This window comes from Vitis riparia, chromosome 14 (assembly GCF_004353265.1).
Source record: "Vitis riparia cultivar Riparia Gloire de Montpellier isolate 1030 chromosome 14, EGFV_Vit.rip_1.0, whole genome shotgun sequence".
Classification (NCBI taxonomy): Eukaryota; Viridiplantae; Streptophyta; class Magnoliopsida; order Vitales; family Vitaceae; genus Vitis; species Vitis riparia.
In genome coordinates this window covers 6,337,031-6,356,593 of record NC_048444.1, presented here as the reverse complement: position 1 = coordinate 6,356,593, position 19,563 = coordinate 6,337,031, and the positions used below count along the sequence as shown (strand labels likewise).

At 38.5% G+C, this 19,563-nt stretch overlaps 4 protein-coding genes across 5 annotated transcripts; 2 read left to right on the top strand and 2 right to left on the bottom strand.

Annotated features, from left to right (window-relative positions):
* Window positions 1–116: 116 nt before the first annotated feature.
* On the bottom strand, window positions 117–1,675 carry LOC117929686 (protein CHLORORESPIRATORY REDUCTION 7, chloroplastic). 2 transcript variants are annotated; one of them, XM_034850062.1, is made up of 3 exons: window positions 1,494–1,675; window positions 801–919; window positions 117–538 (listed from the first exon to the last, which is right to left on the bottom strand). In XM_034850062.1, exons 1-3 carry the CDS (start codon window positions 1,576–1,578, stop codon window positions 224–226), a joined length of 519 nt encoding a protein of 172 aa, XP_034705953.1. In that variant the 5' UTR covers window positions 1,579–1,675; the 3' UTR covers window positions 117–223. The 2 variants fall into 2 exon arrangements, with proteins under 2 accessions (XP_034705953.1, XP_034705954.1); XM_034850063.1 differs by having other exon boundaries at window positions 117–496; window positions 1,494–1,670.
* A 425-nt stretch (window positions 1,676–2,100) lies between these two features.
* On the top strand, window positions 2,101–4,585 carry LOC117931287. The gene is made up of 4 exons (XM_034852225.1): window positions 2,101–2,562; window positions 2,669–2,754; window positions 2,872–3,615; window positions 3,896–4,585. The coding sequence occupies exons 3-4, from the start codon at window positions 2,942–2,944 to the stop codon at window positions 4,092–4,094; spliced, it is 873 nt and encodes a 290-aa protein (XP_034708116.1). The 5' UTR covers window positions 2,101–2,562; window positions 2,669–2,754; window positions 2,872–2,941; the 3' UTR covers window positions 4,095–4,585.
* Window positions 4,586–9,547: 4,962 nt separating this feature from the next.
* On the top strand, window positions 9,548–13,466 carry LOC117931171 (LRR receptor-like serine/threonine-protein kinase RPK2). The gene has a single exon (XM_034852082.1). It carries the CDS (start codon window positions 9,750–9,752, stop codon window positions 13,167–13,169), a length of 3,420 nt encoding a protein of 1,139 aa, XP_034707973.1. The 5' UTR covers window positions 9,548–9,749; the 3' UTR covers window positions 13,170–13,466.
* A 529-nt stretch (window positions 13,467–13,995) lies between these two features.
* LOC117931172 (ninja-family protein AFP3-like) lies at window positions 13,996–17,747 on the bottom strand. The gene is made up of 2 exons (XM_034852083.1): window positions 16,710–17,747; window positions 13,996–14,710 (listed from the first exon to the last, which is right to left on the bottom strand). The coding sequence occupies exons 1-2, from the start codon at window positions 17,458–17,460 to the stop codon at window positions 14,295–14,297; spliced, it is 1,167 nt and encodes a 388-aa protein (XP_034707974.1). The 5' UTR covers window positions 17,461–17,747; the 3' UTR covers window positions 13,996–14,294.
* Window positions 17,748–19,563: the final 1,816 nt, after the last annotated feature.

The window sequence follows — 19,563 nt, the reverse complement described above, 5'->3', positions numbered from 1 at the left end:
ATCCAAGAGAACCCACTAGGCCAGTATGAGAGATTAGATTACTCCTACCCAGAAAAAAAGGGCACCCAGAAAAGAAGGGGGGAAGGGAGGGGGGGGGGGGGGGGGGCGGCTACCCATTTGACCAACGTGAAAAATAATGCAGTGGAACATCCAATTTAATGTTTCAAACAAGGACATGAAAAGGGCTTCAATTAGGGTGAAGCTCAAATTCTTGTGTAGTATGTCACTCCAACCGGACTTCGTACCACTGGATCGAACCAACATCACCATCAATTTCAAGTTCACACACAGCCTTTACCAGGTACATGACAGCATCATCAATGGTTTGGAACTTTGCAAGGTCTGGGGGTAGGGCCTTGCCTGGCCAATTTTCTAGCCAACCTTTCAATCTGGCCTTTAACTCTTCCTGGGAGACAAACTCCTCATCCTTTCCAGGTTCCATCAAGACATATGTTTCAGTCTGAGAATATGCCCTTCTCCTCCTCATCGCATAAGTCTGAGAAAAGGAATTCAAATGTATATGGAGTTCACGGCAGGACTGTGTAACAGAAGAAGCAGTCTTGATTGTAATATTATCATGAACACCAGAAAAAAGGGATTCATGTATCATCTTATCTAGTCATTTTTGGGCAAAGTCCTCTACGTTTACACTTTTTCCCCCCTCTGAGAATTGTGTTTTACCGGAGACATGTTGAAGCTATGGAGATGTTCTGGAGATCATCAGATGTTGCTCCAAAATCATCTCCTCCCTACTACTTTCTGAGGATTCTTACAAGAAAAGGAAGAAAAATCACATTTACCTTTACTGCATCTCTGTGTTGGGTTGAGATTTTGGGTACTCTGAGATAAAATGAAGTCTGATACACAGTTATTGTTTCTGGCCTTGGAACTTGAATCTGGGGTTTTGATGCCAGCTTACCTGCAAAAGAAATCAGCAGAAACAATGCTATCAGCAATTGAAATTTCCACATATTTTGATGCAGATATTAGGTTTCAGAACATAATGGAAAAGGGCTTAGATAAACTCCAAGCAATTGAGGTTAGAGCTTTGTGAACTGAATTCGTTTGCTGTTTGTAGCATTGGCAGTTAAGCTACCTCTGAAATTCACCAATGAGCAAACTAAATTTGTAAATTGGGTATTCTCAAGGTCATTTTCTTGTTTATCAGCTTCTGCCTCCCCAGGTAGTATCAACTATGAACCTCTACCTCCTGCTGAATCATGACTAGTTTCACAAATATAAGACATATGAACCCAATTGAAATCCAATCCAAATTCATTCCCGAAACATACTTTCCCTTTATCTAAACCTATACTATATGAGCCATCTAACCACAAATATTCAGCCACAAGTAGGAACTTAAAAAGCATACATGGACACCCCTGAGACTCATCTTCTATTTTCTCCTTTTTTTTATCAAGCATATACTGAAAAAACATCTCGAGTGGGTCACAAACAATTCAAAGGAAGACAAGAAAAAGATTAAAGCTTACTGCTGAAGTTTTGAACTCCATTGCCAAACAGCTGTTTCCCCAAGGCTCCCTCCACGGCTACCATACTGCCTTCAAGTTTCAGCATTTTTTGATGCAGACATTTGATTCACAAATGGTGAGACCATTCATCTATCCACACAACCATTCAAGATAACTGGATAAACTGAACCTCTGTTGTCTTGCATCTCTTGCCCACACTTTTCCTTATATTCTCAAAAATACCTCTCTTTCCATCTAACTTCATGAGAGACCCCACATTCAAATGTATGTATGTGAACAAAAATCTATTGTGCCAAAGTAAGATAATGCTGGTATTTTAAACCTCTCATGTGGGTCATTGTCTACATGAAGAGTAGCCCTTCTCAAAGGTTTTAACTCCTTAACCTTTGCTAACTTAGCAGCTGGCACCATACATGTACTAGTCTTTGAATCACAAAAATATTATAAAAAGGTATAGGCTGTTTATTATGGCTTTTGAGTGATTAAACACAAGGTTTCCCAAAATAAAGGACACCTCATTTTTAGTTGTTCTTTTTCTTTCTTTTTTTTGCCCTTTTTAGTTGATTTTCACACTGTTGAGTCCCTATTTGGAACCACCAGCTAATGGGTCAAAAACCCATTTTACATGGTGGCATAACAAAATTAGAATGGTGACAAGATGGGAAAGAATTCTCTAAAGAGGACCCAGAACTGATTCTCACGCGTATGAGCTGGTACTGCCGTTGAAGTTGGCGCCAACGGCTACCAGAGTTTGTTATTTGAAGCCAATTAACCGCGCAATTGTCTCTTGGCCTTCCCTTCTCATCTCCCCCTTCTCTCTCCTTCTCAGAAACCCTACTTCCATCTCTTGCACCCCCTTTTTCAACTCATCATTTTCTGTCTCCAGTTTTTATTTGATTGCTTAGATTGATCTCTATTCTGGGCGACTTCCGATTTTTAGCAAAATAATTTGCAGTTAATCTTCTAAGTTTCATGCTTTACGTCTCGTTTTGTGTCAATTCTTCTGGGAATTTATGTAAAGGTGCAGGTAAGACTACAGGATCAACAATTTTCTGGGGACTTATTGGAGGTAAGTTTCCTTCTTCAAACTTATGTCTATGATTATGATGCTTTACGAATCAATCTATTATGATGTCGGGGCTTTTGACTCAATGATACATACTTGTGACAAGCAGAGAATAATTGAAATATCATCACCCAAAAAGCTCCTGAAAACGCATACAGAAAGATTGAGATTGCTTCAAGTTCATTCTTTCTTGTGGTAATGGCGGATCCATTATTTTTGGTATTTTTGAATTTAGTGTACATTTGGAAGAAGACTGTTGTTTTCACAATTGGTTCGTGTCTCTAATGCTTTTATGACTTCTCTACTTTGCAGTAAGAATACTTAGTATACCAGCCAGCATAGGACCTAGGAGACCTGGGTCTAATCCGATTGCAAGTAAGAAATGGAAGTTAGAGGTGATTCCCCTAGTGAAGTCAATAAGAGGGCCTCTTCTACACCAGATTCTTTAGAGGAATCAAATCTTAGTAAAAGTAATGTTCGTAGTAATTCCCTTGTCATATCTGAGCAAGCTGCTCCACTGACGCCGCCGTGGCCTGTATCATCACTAGAAGCTCATACTCAAAGTGGTGTTGATGGGAGCATGCAAAATGGATCAACAACCCAATCCCCTCCAATTCAAACAATGGGGCGATCTGGAGGCTATGACCCGAACCGGATTCCATCGTCTGTTTTTGCTAGTAAACCGACAACACCTTTGGAATGGAGTGTTGCTTCAAGTGAATCATTGTTTAGCATTCACGTGGGAAATGCCAGTTTCTCAACAGAATTTGCCCAGTTGGGTAAGTCGGGAGAATTGACCAAGTCTCAGGAGTTGATCTTTCCATCTGGCCTGCCCCCTGTTACTGAAGCTGCAGATATGGACAGGAGCAGCCAAGATATGGAGAAGGGCTCTGGAGTAAGAGAAAGATCATCTCAAACCGCAAAAGAAGTTTTTAGGGAAAATGCAGAAGATCATGGCAAGGAAAAGATGCCTCCTGCTGAAGGTTTCCGGAATTCTGCTAGCTCTCATCATTCTGATGGAAGTATTAATAGCACCCTCTCTTTTGCATTCCCAGTGTAAGCTCCCTCACTTTTTTCCCATTTCGATACAAACAGTCCCATTAGTATCGTAGTTGAGCTTTATACTATTATTTGAACTGTAGCCAAACAAGTGTGCATTCTTTCACTTCCAGCCTTCAAACATGTGATCTTATTCTTTGATTAGCGGCAGCTCTTGTTTCTTAGACTGGAATACGACCCTGGATAAATAGATACTGCACATTCCTAGCTAATGCATTCCAGTCTTGAATGTTGATTTTATAGTAGTTATCTTGAGATTTTTAATGGTTCATTTCAGATTGGACGGTAATGGTGGAAGAAGCATCTCAGTAAAGGTGGACACAGAGAAGCACCAGCATCAGGAGCAGCCACAGCCCCAGCCACAGCCACAGCCACAGCCACAGCCACAATCATTGCCACATGCCCCTGAAGCAACCCAAAATGCTGCTGCAACCAAATGGTTCTCTTGCTTCTCTTGTTGCTCATTCTGTAGTTGAGGGAGAAAGCCATAGGAGAAATCCATACCTTACTCCATAACAATTACCAAGTGCCTTCCCTCTTTCTCCAAAATGCCTGCCTGAATTGCCACCAGAGTTGAGATCTAAAAAGCTGGGCCTTCAATCCTTTCTGGCTTATTGCATCATTTCAGGCATTCGGAGCACTAGCAAAATACAAAGAATCATAGGTTGCTGCTAATCTTTCTTTCCATCTGTATTGGGCAACTGGGTTTTGCATTGAAATGGGGGATGAGGAGGAGAAACTAAGATGGCGAGTAATTGAAGATTTTACAACATGTTGAACATTCAGGATAAACTTGGGGTTAGGCTTTGATTTATTAGTTAATCCCAATTTGTATCTTCATATAGTCCATCTCAGTTGGGGTTAGGCTTTGATTTATTAGTTAATCCCAATTTGTATCTTCATATAGTCCATCTCAGTCCATGCTCCATCCGTCCATTCCTTCAGTTTGTTGTCTGCATGTGCCAATTCAGAGAAAAATCTTATTTGTATTTATTTTCATATCTTCAATAAAGAATTGATGTTAGATCCTTTGGTCCGTATCCCTTCCTTTTCTTTTTGGTTGGAGGAAATACCATAAGCTTATTTGCTCATTTCTTTCTGCTAAAAGTACATAGATGGCCCATGATCAAGAAAAGGTCAGATCAGACAAACTTACTCTACCCCTGCATTTTGCAACATGTCATATACTAATTTCTGGAGTATCCTGTTAGTTTGCAGGAAATGAAGATGATTGCAAAATAGGGAGGATGATTAAGGCATGCAGACTTTTTATTCCCCCACGGAAAATTCCAACTTTTTTTTTCTTATGTTAAATTTGCTGATACTCTAGGAGGAAGCTCACATAATCGAATGACAATCTTTTCTAAATCCAAGTTATTCTAATCCATAATTCTCAGTCATCAGTTTCTTTGGGAGTCTAGTAGTATAAGATCAATCAGTATTAACATTCTGTTGCTTTACTAATGTCAACTCATTAATTGAGCAAATGATGAAAAAGTTAAAAATCCGAATAAACAAATCAACCAATCAAAATTTCAAGGTCGTTCGATTTATTAGTCATCCAGTAGGTAGCCCATTGGTTCAGATTAATGAGCTTGCAAGCAGCAGTTGCCCGGTGTCATTGACCATAGTATTTAAGTATTTGATGCATGGTCACCTGTGTATAAATAGACAAGGAAGTTGGGAATATGAATAAGACAACAAATGTCAAAATATAACCAGTGAAGTTGATATTTTCAAAGTTCCTAACATGAAAAACCATATGCTAAACTTCATAATAATGCACCACCAAGAGAATAAAAACAAAACAAAACTTCGTTTCGCCCTCGTAGTCTTCTCTGTCTCCTTATTTTTTTGTGTTTCTTTGGTCTCTGCAGTCTCTTCACATCTGTTCCAGTGTTGAAGGCATAGGCCCAGGAAAATTCTTCAATTAAAATCCCTCAGTTCATATGCAATATGGCCAGAGTCATTGATCTCAAGCCTGTTAGCAATGGATTTAAATTTGATTCCTTGTTGTGTATTGATGTATTGCTTTATCTGATCTGTTCTTCCTGTTAGTTTCACTGTTCTTTTCTAATCAGGATCCAAGCCCCCTTTGTCAGAAAATCTCTATTTGTAGATGAATCATGCAGTTTTTATTTTGTTTTCATTTACTTTTTGTTATTCTGTTTCTTGGGTTCTCCTCAGATGACCAGAACAAACTTGTAACTTACACCTTATCTGTAATCTTGTTGAGTTGGTGGTAACTTTTGTTTTCAGCCATTTGATGCAGTCATTTTTTTCAAGGTATCTTGAATTTTGTTATCAGGGTATTCCCATTTTTCTCAAGCCATTTGATGAAAGCAATGATATCTGGATTTATGAATGTGTCCTTTCCCTAATTTTATTCATTGAGGTTTTTGTCACATTTTGGGTCTTGTCAACACTGGATTAATAGGCACACATGTTTTGGCTTGCTGCAAAACAACCAATCTTTCAGTGGTATGGGCACAGGCAGGATTCCTCTCTCTCTCTCTCTCTCTCTCTCTCTCTCTCTCATGGCTATTTTCAAAGTGTTTTGATTTGCTTTTGGAGAGAAAAAAAGGGTGATGTGTTTCTAATTCCTTTCTCACCTTTATTGACAGCTTGTGAGTGGGAACTGAAAAACCACAGGCCCATCTGTTTTGTTGGTGGTATTTTCAACAGCATCCTAAGTTATGTTGAAGAAGGACTAACATCCCACAAGGTATTCTTCTTCCAATAATTTCACTTGTTCAATATTTCAACCCAATAAGTGATCACTATTAAACTGTTTAGGCACATGATTACAATCACATAAGCCTAAATGTCAACCCTCACTCCTCTTCCTTTCCTTCACTTAAACTCTAATACCCTTCACGTCAAACAATAATAATAACAACAACAACAACAAAAGACGAACAATTGAACAAGAAACTAAGGTTATAACTTAGGAAAATTGAATAGGTTAGAAAGTTAACCTATGTTAAACCCAACCCGAGCTCAGATTGGGAATTCCTAATCCACTCCAAACCCATTAGTAATTGAAATTTTCACAATTTAATACACAAAATAATTATTTTAAAGTTTATAAAATATAATCTATATTATAGGATAAAAGATTAAAAATTAATCTCAAAACTTTAAATTAAATTATTAATTATTATTTTTGTTATTTTCAACAAGTTGGGCGAACTTTCAACCCATGTCCATCCTAGTATTTTCAGGTTGGTATATATTTTTCTAATCCAAACCCGATCTTATCTCATCCAAATCTTGCCTGTACAAACCCAAACATTAGGCAAGTTGGAGCATTAGGCAAGTTGGACCTGAGCATAGCAGCCATTGTTGGCCTTCCATTCCACATTCTTTTTTAGAGGCTCTTGTAGTGTCACATCTCTCAACCACCCATGGGGAATAGAAATAATTGAAAGTTAATACTTCCCACATAAACTAACTTACCCAAAATTCAGGCCTACGTATAAGTTATAACCATCAAAAGAACCTACTCTTGTAAATAAATCAAATCTAATAGATAGCATTTTTCCCAATCCCCCCTTCACATGCCACAACTCAACCTCCACTCAATGCATTCAATGATTGACAACTACCTTACTCAATATTTCATAATCTAATATTATAAGGACTCTTTAACAAAAGGGGACTTGCCTTTTATGTAAATGGCATAAAGGCACCCTATGTTTAATGCTGGCAACATACAATCTCTCCTTTGTTTGATATTTTATTTAAAGGGTAGTAGTAATTTTTTTGCTCTAGTAGGCCACCATGATCCTTTGTTGTGAGGTGTCCATATTCCATGGTCATCATTCAATAGAGTTCACACTGAGTTGGGTTAAATTTGAATGTGGTTTAGTATTTTATTGACACTTGCCTCTCATTTTTAGGATCTAAGTCTATGAGAAGATAGCAAGGTCTAAGGCCTAAGGCCTAAGGTCTAAGTTCCTAGAGACCTTAAATTTTATGTTCATAAAGCAACTTTTATTTTTATTTTTATTTTTATTTTTTTTTTGTCAAAGAAGATGTATTTTATCTCATATCTACATCATCCTTATTATTCTTATATGTTGGAATATTGGAATAGGAAATGAAAATGAAAATGGAATGAGAATATAATTTCATTAATTGATATGTTTGGATTGTTTTTCAAGATGAGAATGAAAATAATTTATTATTATGAAAATCAAATTTCATATTTGTTAAAATTATGATTACCTCTTTTTTACATGAGATTGTGATTCACCGTATCCTTATCCAACTTCGATTTCCATTTCTATTTCTATTTCTTAACGTGATCAAAGTAAATGTATTATAGTTGTTGGAGTTGAATTTGGGTGTTCAAATGGGCTCAGTCGACTTGACCCAATAAAACGAGAAATAAGGGAAATAGTTTTTTAGAGTTAAAATTGCTTTGTCAAACACATGGTCAAAATATATGTATTATAGTTGTTGGAGTTGGATTTTAGTGTCAAGTGGACTGACTCAACCGACCCAGTAAAATGAGAAATAGGGGAAGTAGTTTTTGGAAATTAAAAATGTCTTCGAAAACTACTATTATATAATAATTATATATTAAATAAAGGTTAAAATATCTGTAGTGTGAAAATAGAGTGATTATCATTTTTTTTTTATGAGTTAGGATACAGAATTTGTCGATTAAACAATCAATCTAGCTTTGGGCATTTTAAAAGGTAACCTAAGGGCATTTTAAAAGGTAACCTAAACTCTTATTTTCATTGATAGTAATGAAAATTTGTTTAGGAATTATTTTAGAAAAGTTAAGTATCAATTTTTAATATTTTAAATTGTTTTATAATAAAACAGTTTAGACATTTAATAATTTTTTTAAATGACTTTCTACTTATTTAAAAATCTTCATTTTATTATGTACATATCATAAAAAACACTATTATCAAATATTCAAGTCTTTTTTTTTAACTTATAATTAACTTTAATAAAACCATTTACTAGCACCATTTGTTCCAAAATCCAAAAGGCAACAACCCAAGTTATTTTATGTATATATATAAAATACCAAATAGAAAATTGTGACAAAAAACGAAAATAGATAATAAAAAAAGGAATAAAAATATATAAATTTAGGTAAAAAGTCATATACGAGAAAATTATGAGCAGAGGAGAAGAAGATCCACTGTATTAAAAATTTGTACAAGAAATGAGATATGTGAGTACTATTGAATATACATAAACATTATAACTTTAAATCTTATACATTGTCAGAGGAGAAAAATAAATAAAACAGGTCTAACGGATCAATGATAGGCTATAGGATCGGGCCTATCAACCTAATACCTCGGTTACCATGACCCCCAAAAATTTCATAATTTTAATTTCATCACATATATTGTATCATGAGCTTTTGGGTCGGATAAAAAAAAAGAGTAGAAAATGAATAAAAGCAGAAAAATATTAACAATTAAAATATATTAGGGAATAAAAAGAGCGAACGGTCGTAGTGTGAATGGAGGTGGGTTTGTGGTTGAAACTTGAAAGGAATTTTGTTTAATTATAGAGGCCAAGTGATTAATTAGAGTTAAGCAAAAATGAAAATAAAAGATGGGGGGAGGTTGTTAGGAACTTAGGATAGGAAAAACATAACATCAAGGCTTTTGATGATTGATGACATGCACGTGGGTGAGGTTGAGAAGAAGACACGTGTGAGACAATGGAATCTTCAACTCAGTGAGTCAGAGGCTGCCTCCCTTGCTCAATGAGTGGATGTTGCATTTATTGACCCCCACCCCCCACCTTTAATGGATCATGGGCCCCACCCTCCTCTCTCTCTCTATCCCCCCTAGTCTCCCTACTCCCTACTCCCTACTAAATTATTATTTTTCTTTTTTATTTTATAAAACATTAAAGACCCAAAAAAAAAAAAATCAATAACCAGCAGCACCGAGCTCTAAGCTAAAGACTAAAAGAAAAACGCGTTTTCCCTTCCCACTCCTCAATCCTTTCTCTTTCTGTTTCTCTTTCTCTCTCACGCTTTCCCCTTCCCTAGGGTTAGGGTTTTCTCACTACCCATCTTTTTGTCTACTGCTTTAGATTGGTGTTTTTGGATTTTTTTTTCGTCAACCCTTTTGAGGGTTTCAAGAATGGACTGTTCTTCTGTGATCAAATGGCGTAGTCTGTGTTTCTTTAGGGTCGTTTTTCTCATCTGGGTCTTGGGGTTTCCTCTAAAAGCTGTCGTGTCTGTTAGCTCAGACAAATCAGTTCTTCTTCAGTTCAAGGACTCGGTCTCCGACCCGTCAGGGCTACTCTCCAGCTGGAAATCCAGCAATTCGGATCACTGTTCGTGGCTCGGCGTCACCTGCGATTCGGGCTCCCGGGTTTTGTCCCTCAACGTTTCGGGTGGCTGCGCTGGAGGTAATTCCGATTTGAATGCTTTATTGGGTTCTCAATTTCCTCAGCTTCCGCTATTTGGGTATGGAATTATGAAGAACTGTACGGGTGGTAATGTGAAACTGATTGGAACATTGTCTCCTGTGATCGCAAAACTTACTGAGCTTAGGGCTTTATCGCTTCCCTACAACGAATTTGGTGGCCAGATTCCTATTGAAATTTGGGGTATGGAGAAGTTGGAGGTTCTTGATCTAGAGGGGAATTCGATGAGTGGATCGTTGCCAATTCGTTTTGGGGGTTTAAGGAATTCGCGGGTTCTGAATTTGGGGTTTAATAAGATTGCGGGGGTGATACCCAGCTCCCTTTCGAATTTAATGAGTTTGGAGATCTTGAATTTAGCAGGCAACATGGTTAATGGAACAATTCCAGGGTTCATTGGCAGCTTTAAGGAGCTGAGGGTAGTTTATTTGTCATTTAATCGGCTTGGTGGGTCTATTCCGACTGAGATTGGGAGCAATTGCCAGAAGCTTGAGGATTTGGATTTATCAGGTAATTTATTGGTGGGCGGAATTCCAAGCAGTTTGGGGAACTGTAGTCAGCTGAGGTCAATTCTGTTGTATTCCAATCTGTTGGAAGAGGTTATTCCAGCTGAACTTGGTCGGCTTCGGAATCTTGAAGTGTTGGATGTGTCAAGGAATAGCCTTAGTGGATCAATACCTCCTGCGCTGGGAAATTGTTCTCAATTGTCAGCACTTGTGCTCTCAAATCTATTTGATCCGCTTCTGAATATCAAGAATATGAAAGGGGACTCTAATTCAGAGCAGTTGGTTTCTGGTAATGATGATTATAATTATTTTCAAGGTACAATTCCGGTGGAGATCACTACCCTTCCAAAGCTCAGGATAATATGGGCGCCTAGGGCAACTCTCGAGGGTAGGTTTCCAAGCAATTGGGGAGCTTGCGACAGCTTGGAGGTAATAAACTTGTCTCAGAATTTTTTCACTGGAGAAATTCCAGAAGGGTTTAGTCGCTGCAAGAAACTGCATTTTCTTGATTTAAGCTCAAATAAGTTAACTGGAGGGCTTGTTGAGAAACTTCCAGTTCCGTGTATGACTGTGTTTGATGTTAGCTGCAACCTCTTGTCTGGTCGCATCCCCAGATTTTATTATGGAAGCTGCACTCGTGTTCCTTCTAATAACCGATATGTGCTTGAATCCTCCAGCCTGTCATCTGCATATGTATCTTTTTTTGCAAACAAAGGAATCGTTGAAGCCCCTTTATTGTTTTCCAAAGGGGATGACAGTCTTTCAGTATTTCATAATTTTGCCAGTAACAACTTCAATGGTACCTTTGAGTCAATGCCAATTGCATCAGACAGACTGGGGAAGCAAACTGTTTACTCATTTCTCGCTGGTGAAAACAATCTTACTGGACCATTCCCTAGAAATTTGTTTGACAAGTGTTATGGATTGAATCGAGTGGTTGTTAATGTTAGCAACAACAGAATCTCTGGTCAGCTTCCCACAGAAATCGGTGCATTATGCAAAACTCTTACACTTTTGGATGCCTCTGGGAATCAAATTAATGGGTCTATACCCCATAGCATTGGGAATTTGGTGTCTCTTGTTGCTCTTAACTTGAGTTCAAACCATTTACAGGGTGAGATTCCAAGCAGTCTAGGCCAGATAGAGGGTCTTAAGTATCTGTCTTTAGCTGGTAATATTCTGACTGGCCCCATTCCGTCCAGCTTGGGGAATTTGCAGTCCTTAGAAGTGCTGGAACTTTCTTCGAACTCTTTATCTGGTGAGATTCCAAGAGATCTTGTGAACTTAAGATCCCTGACTGTTCTTCTGCTCAATGATAACAAGCTCTCAGGGCAGATTCCCTCAGGTCTGGCAAATGTGACAACACTCTCGGCATTCAATGTTTCCTTCAATAACTTGTCTGGGCCGCTGCCATTGAACGATAATTTGATGAAATGCAGTAGCGTCCTTGGAAATCCTCTTCTTCGGTCTTGCCGCTTGTTCTCTCTAACAGTGCCATCCTCAGATCAGCAAGGTGGGGTTGGAGATTCACAAGATTATTCCGCTTCACCTTCAGGAAGTCCAACAAGAAGTAGAAGCAGTAGTTTCAATTCAATTGAGATAGCATCCATAACATCTGCATCAGCAATTGTTTCAGTTCTTCTAGCTCTTGTTGTCCTCTTCATTTACACGAGAAAATGCAACCCAAAGTCCAGAATTCTGAGATCTGCCAGAAAGGAAGTAACAGTTTTTAATGACATAGGGGTTCCATTGACATTTGAGAACGTTGTGCGGGCAACAGGAAGTTTTAATGCAAGCAACTGCATTGGGAATGGAGGCTTTGGGGCAACATACAAAGCTGAGATCTCACCAGGAGTCTTGGTGGCAATAAAACGGCTTGCAGTTGGACGGTTCCAAGGGGTTCAACAGTTCCATGCCGAAGTCAAAACTCTTGGAAGGCTAGATCATCCCAATCTTGTGACTTTGATAGGTTATCACGCCAGTGAAACAGAGATGTTCCTCATATATAATTATTTGCCTGGTGGTAATTTGGAAAAATTTATCCAGGAGAGGTCTACAAGGGCTGTGGATTGGAGGGTACTTCACAAGATTGCTTTGGACATAGCCCGAGCACTTGCCTACCTACACGATCAGTGTGTCCCACGGGTCCTCCATCGTGATGTCAAGCCTAGCAACATACTGTTGGATGATGACTTCAATGCTTATTTATCCGACTTTGGACTGGCCAGGCTTTTGGGACCTTCAGAAACCCATGCAACCACAGGTGTTGCTGGAACTTTTGGGTATGTTGCTCCTGAGTATGCAATGACTTGCCGAGTCTCTGATAAGGCTGATGTCTACAGTTATGGGGTGGTTCTGCTTGAATTATTGTCCGACAAGAAAGCCCTAGATCCTTCGTTTTCATCATATGGGAATGGCTTTAATATTGTTGCTTGGGGCTGCATGCTCCTGCGACAGGGCCGCGCCAAGGAGTTCTTCACTGCGGGTTTATGGGATGCAGGTCCCCACGATGATTTGGTAGAAGTTTTACATTTGGCTGTTGTATGTACTGTTGATTCTCTTTCTACCAGGCCTACAATGAGGCAAGTTGTAAGACGGCTGAAGCAACTGCAACCCCCATCATGTTAGCCATTTTGATGAGGCCCCTATTGATTAACGTAGTGATGTAGAAGGTAAAAGTCCCAATTGTGATTTGTACTTTTGCACTTGTTCCTCGGCCTGACTTAGATTGAATTCGAAAATTGTAGTTAATTCTACCTGTAAATTGTATTATAGTTCTGCCCCCATTTTTTTTTAATGCCATTTTCCCTGATCACAACTGATGAATCTGCAGAAGAATGCAGATGATTGCTCCCCATCTCATATACGTGTACTTTAGTCCCATTTGTTGTTTAATAAAACCAAAGAATGAGTTTCTTTTTTGTCCAGAGAAATCTGCCTCAACACCCTTGCTGATGCACTCAAATTGCCAAAACGCTACTCGGCTTCTCCTCTTGCTATGCCTACATTAGTTCCCTGAGCCCCCAAGGGTTCTGGTTAAGCTGGCATTTGATCACTTGGATGATCCAGAAAGATCATGCAGGCACTATCAGTGTGCTGTTGGGACTTGGGATTGGTATCTGAGATTTCATTGTCCACCACCACTGTGATGACCTGCAAAACACTGCCTACCATCATTCTACTGCACTCTTCATTCCAGGCCATAAAATGAAGCCCACAACTTAGCACTACCATTTCCAATACTGACTTGAGTTGAGTGAAAGCCACTCATTCCCCACCCTCATGAAAAAGAACAGAAAAGTAAAAGCAGAGAAGTAGATCCAGGTTCACCCATAACCTGGAACAAGTTCTTCTGTCCGTCCAAAATGGCCACTCTCCACCATGTGTATCCTACTTTCATCTGTCTGCCTTCCTGTGCTTCAATAGCTAGAGAGGATTTAATATGGAACCATAATGAAGAAGAGCATCATGGGTCCAACTTCACAATATACCTTCACCCAAAAGTTGGGAAAGCTAAAGCATCAAAGGAGTTTGTGAAGAGAGAGCAACAGTATAAAAGTAAAAGAAAAAAATAAAAAATCCCAACACAATTTAAATGTCTTCTATTCTCATTTTGACCTTTCGAACGAGAGGCTTCATGTACTGAATAAAATACACCTGCCTGGTCTATCAAAAGACGAAAAAGGGGAGAAAAGAAAACTCTAATTAACCTTTTTGATCACCTTCCTTTTTGGCACCATTGACCATTTGCCATTACAAAAGAGAAGATGGGTAAACAACTATATGCCGCAAGGGGTGAGCAACATCACTGCCACCAGCATGCTTAACAAACTCAGCGGGAGACAGAAAGCTTCCATGGCAAACACATACTATTCTCACCTCCTCTCCCTTCTTATACCTGTAAAGAAAGCCATCTACCTTTTTCCCATTGGGGCCATCTCCTGTGGTAGACACACACGGCATATCTTCCATCACCTTCCTTGCCATTTCACTTACTCCCCTGCTAGAAATTGTGGGTTTCTTAGGTTGATTCTCTGCCACTACTCCTCCAACCTTGCCTGATTTCTCTGGTGTCCCAGGACTGATTAAGGGTTTCTGCTCACTCTGGCCTGGTAAAGACTGAATACTTGCTGGGCTTCTTGCTTCACTGCATTTGTTCACTCCTTTAACTTGAACCAAATGAATACTAATAAAGTTAGAGGTTCAGTAAAAGCATTTGTTGCATATCATACGGCTAATTTTCAGGATGTTTTGAGGCAAATCTGATGCTTACAGTGAAGCAGAAAAGCCTGTTTCTGTACCCTAGCACATTGGATTGAATCACATTTGAAGAAGTAAATGCATTGTTTGGAGACTAAAACCATGCCAAAACAGGCTAATCAAATGCACCTGTCAAATTTGGTTATAAAGAGAGTTCTGCCAATCCATTCTGGCATGCTCTGACCAAATTCCTAAATAATTTTCACATGGAAGTCTCAGTGACAGCAAGTCGCAATGAAGAAACAACATTTGATATCATACAATTAATAAAGAAATTTCTGTCCATGAGCAATGGCACACAGGAGCTTCACTTGGTTCTCTTGGCCTAAAGGGATAAAAAAGACACATTCTGAAAAAGGAATCTCTGAAATTACTTGGGCTCCAGTCTGCACTCATTCATTTTCTGACAGGAAAAGAATGCTGGTTTCAATCAAACCGAATTTAAAATCCTCACTCTACAATAGCAGTCAAACTTGCTCCGTCTGTCTTTTTCCCTTGTAAATTATGAGATTTCCAATGATAATGCAGAAGAAAATTCCTCTTAAAAGTCCATGTGGACATGTTTCCACCACAACCACTCACCCCTAAGGTACATTTTCATTGTAAAATATGGGAGTCGTTCCCTTGTTTTTTGAGAGATTTTTAATGTGAATCACAACCTCAAAAAGCTAAAAACTCCAGTAAGAGTGAATTGGCATACTGAGATAGAAAAGCCTCAATAATGGAAGACGCACCTAAAATGAGAAGCTTATTCCTCACACCAGTGGCTTGAAAAAACTGAAACCCGATATTTGATGGCTTTTACCCAAAAGGTATTTGCAAGATGATGTTGAGACATGCTTGGACCATCAGAATTCCAGTTATATATAGACCAAGACAGAGGATGGACAAATAAATACTTCCACTAATAAGAAAGAACAAAAACTGCCCTATCATACTCTATTAATTACACCCACCACATTATTCATTAGCTACATCTACTTCCACAAACAAAGGATAAACCTCAGATCGTAAAAATTGCGGTACATGTGCAAGTTTAATGACACACATGAATCAAACTAAACTAATATGATAGAAACAAGCAGATATTTTTTTACTTCCAAACGTGGAAAAGAGTAGCGTTTGAATGACTTTTTAACTTGTAATCACAACATACAATGCAGTGGTATAGCATGGATTCCCTTGCCATTCTAACGCGGCATGGTCTTGAACCAAGAACATCAAACACATCAAATGCACCCAAAATCATTCTAATGAAAGGATACAGAGAATGCAGGTTTTTATATTTCATAATGCTTGTTGTGAGAGTATATCTAGAATATCATACTAATTGAAAACATATGTGAAAAGAAAGAAAGATAGTTTGCAACAATGCTAAAAACACAAATCAAAAAGAACTGTGGAGTTCAATTGAAATAACATATACCCAAAACACAACAGAAGAAAATGCTCCTCAGGAGGAGTTCATGTTATAAAATTTTCACAGATGTTAATGATTATTTGAGAGATGGAGCTGCAATTCCTAATAAGATCAATCTCAGGCTCTTAACTCCGTACAAGTTTGAAACCAAACATGGTATCATTTGCAGAATGACATTAAAACAATGATATGTAACATAAGAATCCAACCGAACCCGAAAAATCCCAGCCCAATTGAGCTAGCAAAAAACAAAAACTAGCTAATTTGGAAGAATGAAACATAATCAACTCTTCTAGAATCTTTTAGAAAAATATATTCAATGGTCATCCGTTAATCCTCATCCCAATAGAAGGAATGCGATGAATGAAAAAGCAGTTAAGCAAAACGAGAATCAATTTTCACATTCTCAAATTTAACCAGAAGAAGCAAACAATAATTAGAAAAGAAAATTGTCAACAATGAATTTTCAGAGAAAAAATACGCAATACCTTGCATTGATTGGCTCTCGAATTCGGAAATCCCAGAAGAACTCCTTTGCGATCCCACTGACCCTTGTGATGATGGTGGTAGTGGTGGCGGTGGAGGTGGTGGTGGTGGTGTTGTATTTCCCTTCCAACCACCATCACCCAACCCATTAGCTCTTTCGGTTTTGCTAGGTATGAAGCCTCCTATAGTCCAACTAGGCATGCCCAAGTATGGCTGCTGCAGATGGTTTCCATTCCTACCCATTGGTGGTTTGTCCTCAACTACCTTATCTTCTTCGCAATTCTCCTCCAAACTAGCTCGATCCCTGTCTCGGCTCCTGGCTGCCTTGTAACTTCTCTGCTTCGCCGTTCTCTTCCTCTTGGCCTCCAATCTTCTCAGCGTCTGCAACTCCTTTCTCTTCCTCCACTCCTCCTCCGTCTCCATTGGAAGGGAGCACGTTCTGGTGAGCGCTGTGATAGGTAGCACAGTGGATGCTCTGTCTTGGTACCTCAGTGGGGTCATGAAATCCGAAATGGAAGACGACCGCGTCAGCATCTTCGCTTTCTTGGGGTCCACCCCAAAACGACCGTTCAATGATAGCCCCAGACTCAGCTCTATCTCACCAGTCTCTTCGCTTGCTGCTTCCTCGAATTTTCTCGGAAAAAGGTTACCAGCAATGACTCTCTGCAACAGATCTCCCGGGAGCCCATTCATTTGCACCGAAACACGTTGGGTTTCCCTGTTCCCACTCTCTCCAACCTCCCCCATACTCATTAATGGTCTCAATTCACACAAAACCCAGCACCAGAAAACTTAATCACAAAGCAGAATCCTAGCAGAAAAATAAGATTTAAAAAAAAAAAATTCAAACAAAACAAAACAAAACAAAATCAGAAAAGAAAAAAGAGAAGGGGTTATTCAACCCATTTGAAAACAACTCCAACACCATTTTCACGAAACCAAGAAAGCAAATTATCGCGGGAAAGGCCCGGTGGCACGAAAGCGGAAGCCATGATAGATAGGAGATTATGATGACAACGATGATGGGAGAAGGAAACGGAAAGGAAAACAATTAAAAAGGAAAATTTATATATTAGAGCGGAAAGGATTATACTTATGGGGGTGTGAAATGACCAGAATGGACTCGCAGAAGAAACGGAAGCTGTGACAGAAGGACACGTGGAGGTCATGAGGAGTCTTAAACACCCACGTGTTTTTGAAAAGCCAGATTTCACGGCGACGCCAAACATGCGTCGCCACCTCCTTCCCTCTTCTAAAGCTGTCTCCATCAGACACGTGTCGTCTCGTCAACATCCACTCACCACAGCCCGCCACGTCTCGGAAAAAATCTTCTATAATATTTCCTCCTATATCTCTCTCCTCTTCAGGAACCTCTCTACCGTCCGCTTTGTGGGTCCCGCTCCCTGGCCCACTTCCCTGAACGATTGAGATTGTAGGGAGCTGGCTTCTATAGCTACGGCGCTGTGGCTGCTTCTTTTATCGACACGTGGCAGACAACCTCGCATGTCGAGTCTGCTCCGTTTCTTCACCCGAGGCGCGTATTATGAATCGGTAGGGGAAGGCTGGAAGGGCAATCGCTGCGTGTAACTCGGCACCGTACTTGCGTGATGGAAAGGACACGTGTACGTGAGGGAAAGATTCCCACTGTTGCCCACTTGGTCTGTACGCCGGCCGGGTCCTCTCCACAGATCTGATAATGTAGTTAAAACTTAAAAGTAAAAGATTTTATTTTATTTTATTTTTGGTAATTATTCTGAATTTATTTTATTTTGATTTTAAAATTTAATTAATGCGTGAGGTTTTTTTTTTTTTTTTTTTTTTTTTTGTGGGTGTGAAGTAATTATTTTTGGAATCAGAAATGAGTAGGGGGAGCAGGTGAATGAGATTGACAGGTGGAGGGTGGTGTGGAAATAGAGAAGTTACAGGTAGAGGTGGGTGGCAGAGGAACAGCCAAGCACAGGCACCAACTTGTCTATGTCCATCATTATATCTTCGCTTTTTTCATATCACATCACCTGTCAATTAAGTTCCCTTTTTTTTTCTTTTCAAGTAAACAAAAATAGATTGGTTTAATTTTTAAATTAATGTGTATATGTTTTGTAAGTTTAGGATGATCAACTTTTAAGAATATGCAACGGACGAAAGGAAATCAGTTTCATTAATGATATATGAACTATAAATATAGTTTAATATTAAGGGTAATATTTACTTTGTCCGTCAGTATCTAAAAAACATAATTATAATAAAAAATGAAAATATTGATATGTCAAAAAAATATTATTGAATATTTTGATATAAAATATCAATAAAAATTGATCAAAAATAATAATAAATATTTTAAAATTATTGTACTAAAAAAATGATACATAATTAGGGGATCATCTCCTAATCTCAAATTTTGAGGGGCATAGCTATCTCCCATTAGGCTATGTGAGTAGTTCAATATTATTTTGCCGTCCCTAAGTAAGTTTCCATAACCCTTTTTTTTTGCTCTGTCAAAGTATATAATATAATTTGTTATATTCGACTCTATCAAAGTGTATAATATGATTTGCTATATTCGACATTAATATTGTGTACATTGATAAGAAAATATAAATTTTATAAACACACATTCAATATTAGGTTACATTAAAAATTATTTGGTAATAATATTGTAACATTTTATTATAATACCGTTTGACCTTAAAATACATTTAGTATTAAAATTATAACCTATTTAATTCAAATGTTGTCAATAACATAAAATCATAATGGTTGTTAGAGGTTGATGGTGAAACTTTGACCCATATTTGGAAATCACCTTTGACCATAACCAATCAAATGATGTCAATCCTTATAGTTTGTATCACATAA

What these genes read in the sequence shown, in the direction of transcription:
- LOC117929686 (XM_034850062.1), bottom strand. Translation starts at nt 1,578, where the DNA reads ATGCTGAAACTTGAAGGCAGTATGGTAGCCGTGGAGGGAGCCTTGGGG. An exon ending in TGGAGTTCAAAACTTCAGCA is followed by an intron (nt 920 to 1,493) that starts GTAAGCTTTAAT and finishes TTTCTTTTGCAG; the next exon opens with GTAAGCTGGCATCAAAACCC. An exon ending in AACACAGAGATGCAGTAAAG is followed by an intron (nt 539 to 800) that starts GTAAATGTGATT and finishes TCTGTTACACAG; the next exon opens with TCCTGCCGTGAACTCCATAT.
- LOC117931287 (XM_034852225.1), top strand. Translation starts at nt 2,942, where the DNA reads ATGGAAGTTAGAGGTGATTCCCCTAGTGAAGTCAATAAGAGGGCCTCT. An exon ending in CTCTCTTTTGCATTCCCAGT is followed by an intron (nt 3,616 to 3,895) that starts GTAAGCTCCCTC and finishes GGTTCATTTCAG; the next exon opens with ATTGGACGGTAATGGTGGAA.
- LOC117931171 (XM_034852082.1), top strand. Translation starts at nt 9,750, where the DNA reads ATGGACTGTTCTTCTGTGATCAAATGGCGTAGTCTGTGTTTCTTTAGG.
- LOC117931172 (XM_034852083.1), bottom strand. Translation starts at nt 17,460, where the DNA reads ATGAGTATGGGGGAGGTTGGAGAGAGTGGGAACAGGGAAACCCAACGT. An exon ending in CGAGAGCCAATCAATGCAAG is followed by an intron (nt 14,711 to 16,709) that starts GTATTGCGTATT and finishes ATTTGGTTCAAG; the next exon opens with TTAAAGGAGTGAACAAATGC.